General features: G+C 35.7%; 1 protein-coding gene across 1 annotated transcript; it reads right to left on the bottom strand.

Moving 5' to 3' along the window:
• Positions 1-1,954: 1,954 nt before the first annotated feature.
• LOC131002340 (F-box/kelch-repeat protein At3g23880-like) lies at positions 1,955-3,109 on the bottom strand. Its single transcript, XM_057928830.1, has one exon. It carries the CDS (start codon positions 3,107-3,109, stop codon positions 1,955-1,957), a length of 1,155 nt encoding a protein of 384 aa, XP_057784813.1.
• Positions 3,110-3,444: the final 335 nt, after the last annotated feature.

The following is a 3,444-nucleotide window of genomic DNA, read 5'->3' as shown; positions in this document are numbered from 1 at the left end:
ACTCCAACTAAACTTTTCAATTTAATTATTGGAATGCCACGATTTATTTAAAATCAAGCCCATATTTGTTTGATTAATTATTAGGCTGTCTTATGTTGAGCCTTTTAATTATTTGAACTTATTATATTATTTCTATTCCTATTTATTAAGCCCGAGAGATTTTATGAGGTTATTCAGCGAATAAGCCGAATTAGTTATATTTTAGTAACGACCACGAAGGATGGATTTATTTAATTAGTGGGTTAGAACACCTGAGGCGAACAGATTATTTTAGTTAATTACTCAACCACGCAAGATGAAACCTAGTTGGTATTTATTTGATCTGATAGCGAGGATTAATAGTAGTAATTATCTAATATCATCTCGGAGTAATAAATCATGCATAAAAATCATGCATAGTTAATTCTGTAATCTCATTATTTGAGGATTTTACTCGAGCAATATCTTATTTATATTCTCGTAATAAAGGTCAAGCACGAGATTAATAATCAGTCAAGGAGCTACGGTACCACAAAAAGTTTCTAACAGGTGGGCATTACTTTCATATATATCAAATGAGTTTAAATGTTACGTTCAAGCAAGTTATTTCATGACTAAATTAATTGAAGTTATTTCAAATATTGTCTTGCCATAAAATGTTTTAATTTCAGTATGATATCTATCTGATGTGGCTTTTATCATGTAATCGAATTCGGGCCTTGAGCAGTTGATAGCTATCTTGCCAGGGCTAGTGTACACCAGTGACCGTGAGTCATCTAGCGGGTTGGCCGGTCAAGTGACCGTGAGAGGTGGCCACCTCTCCGGCACAAAGTTCCAGATATGATAGATTACAAGAGAACTTAGACTGCAGTCGAACTCTAAGAATCACAAATGAATTTAGTAAGCTTGGGCCTTTTAGCGAAAAACTCCCTTGCTGTACTGTTTAATTATGGCATGACAATTTACAGTTTTGAAGTATTTATTTTTATACTTAGGCATACGTGCCCACTGAGTACTTTTGGTACTCAAGCCCTGCATATATTTCTAAATGTGCAGGTTGAGCAGCTGCCGATGTTGATGAAGTGACGAGCGGGATTCTTTTGTCTTATTATGTATTAATGAACTCTAGGGTTACATGTCTTCATACATGTAATCAGAATCATATTCCGCTGCGTACTCAGAAGTTTTATGTTTATTTGGCTAAGTCAGAGATATCTGAACTTATCAGTTATTTGAGTCTATACGACTAAACTTCTGTTATATTATAAATATTCCTTTTGTTAAATGATGAAATGTGATTCTTCTTTGTTTAATTATCCCCTTTCTACCCCGCTTCTAATATCCCTCCATTAGTCACGGTTTCCCGGCTTAATTATCCTTAATTAGGACCGGTCGTGACAAAGTAGCACTAGATAAACATAATATAGTATATAATACCCTTTCGCGCGCCCTAAATTGTGTATGTATTGGGAGATAAGGTTGGTTATTTTTGCATAATCCCTTGTTTATTTTGTGTTGCAGCTTACATGTATGTTAGTGTAAGATTCTTGGTCTTAAATCAGTGCTATGTCATATGCATATAATAATACATGAAGTCTAAGTTTATTGAAATACATGTTTGGTGTTGAAGCCTAAACTTGGTACAAGCCAAGTCAAATATATGGCTTCCAAAATATTAATCACCTATTCCAAGAGATAGCACATTCTTTAATCTTTACACATGCTATTCTCTATTCTTGTTTATTTATCCAATCTTGCAATTATTGCATATTGACAGATATCACTACATAAATCCATATATAACAAACAACACTCTCATCATCACATGATTCATCACAAAAAAAAACACAGGTAATAATCCTTCAAACTATACAGGCAGGAGCAGCATCATTGCCACTAAGAAATGTACCAAAGGAACCATAATATATAGATAGTTTAGACTAAAGAGATGGTAGCATTATGAAAATGCAAATAATCAGAATGAGATTACATTCTCCACACCTAAACCTAAAGTTTTGAGAGAAACAAGGGTGGGAGTGAAAATCCCACAGTCGACACGGTCAGAGGCCTCCCGTGCACCAAACAAAACAATCCTTTGCGTAGTTTTAGTCTTGTTAGAGTAGTAGAAAAGCTGCCCGTAAAAGTATACCATCTCTAACATCAATAGGTCGCCATTTTCGAAAACTTTGATGGGCTCAACATACCTGATGCAGGGATAATAAAGTCTCATGCCATCAACAAGAGGGATCACATATTCCTTGCTCCAAGATTCGTCCACTCCATATTTCTTCATAATCCATATAGTAAGCTCACCTTCAATTTCATATCTATGATCGGATGCTTCCTTGCAAAACCATAGGCAACCGCTCAAAGCAAAAATGGACGTTCCTCTTATGAAGGGCAATCCTTGAGCATGATAAGGAGGAGTTTTAAAGAAGCTAAAACATTCTGTTTCAAGATCAAAGCAAGAAATCCATGACGAATCTTCTCCAATGGTTGCTATCCAATGGAGATTTCCATTAACAAATGCACCTGAACCATCATGGTAATTATACGGAATACCTTCAAGGCGTCGCCAAGATCCTGTTCCAAGAGTGTATACATGACAATCCAATTTATCATCATAGGGCTTATTTTTAATACAGACCGCCTTGTATCGGCCACTGATTTTGCTTGCCCCAAATCCAAAAGCAGATACTATTTCTGGAGGAGATAGTTGTGGATCTGTAGGCAGATCCAGCTTAATAACTTCACGAGTGATCGGATTGCATACACAAAGCATATCAACATGCACCATTGGATCAACATCAACATGGATCCTTATAACAAGAAAACCATTAACCGAACTCTGTATTCTTCCTCGGTGGTATTTAGGGAAATGATACTTGATGAGTGGATCGAGATCGAGCTCGCCTTCCAATTCCAAAACTTTCAACTGATTTGAAATCCCCAAAACAACGAGGGCGGGGGCGGATCTGGCAAAATGAGACTTGACAAAAGCATCAGACTCCAGCAGATGGAGCCATCGCTTGCAAACACATTTGCTTATTGGAATGCTTACAGCAGGCAGTCTTAAGAAGATCTCGGTGATGATTTCTGGTGGTAGATTTTTGAATAAATCTGGATTCATTTTGGGATGGATTGAGAGGGTTTTTCAAGAACAAATTCATCGAGCATAATAACTGAAGGCAGAAAATGAAGATTTTATCACATGCGGTTTCAGAAAAAAAGATAAAGATTTGTTAAAGATTTGATGACGCAATTTAGGGAGAGTCGAACAGAACTTTTTTCCCATTTTAACCCATTTATATTTATTGTACTGAGCGCATTTTCACATTTTTTTTCCCCATTTAAGCCCATTAAATTGATTTTAATAATTTCTTGATTCTTTTTTTAAACAACGGCTTCATCAAATATAGCATTTTTTATTTTTCTTTATTCATTTTGAAACAATATAAAAGTAAT

The sequence above is a fragment of the Salvia miltiorrhiza genome, unplaced genomic scaffold (genome assembly GCF_028751815.1).
Source record: "Salvia miltiorrhiza cultivar Shanhuang (shh) unplaced genomic scaffold, IMPLAD_Smil_shh fragScaff_scaffold_112_2, whole genome shotgun sequence".
NCBI classification, from domain to species: Eukaryota; Viridiplantae; Streptophyta; class Magnoliopsida; order Lamiales; family Lamiaceae; genus Salvia; species Salvia miltiorrhiza.
The sequence above is the reverse complement of the archived record's forward strand: the minus strand, read 5'-3'. Positions and strand labels throughout refer to the sequence as shown.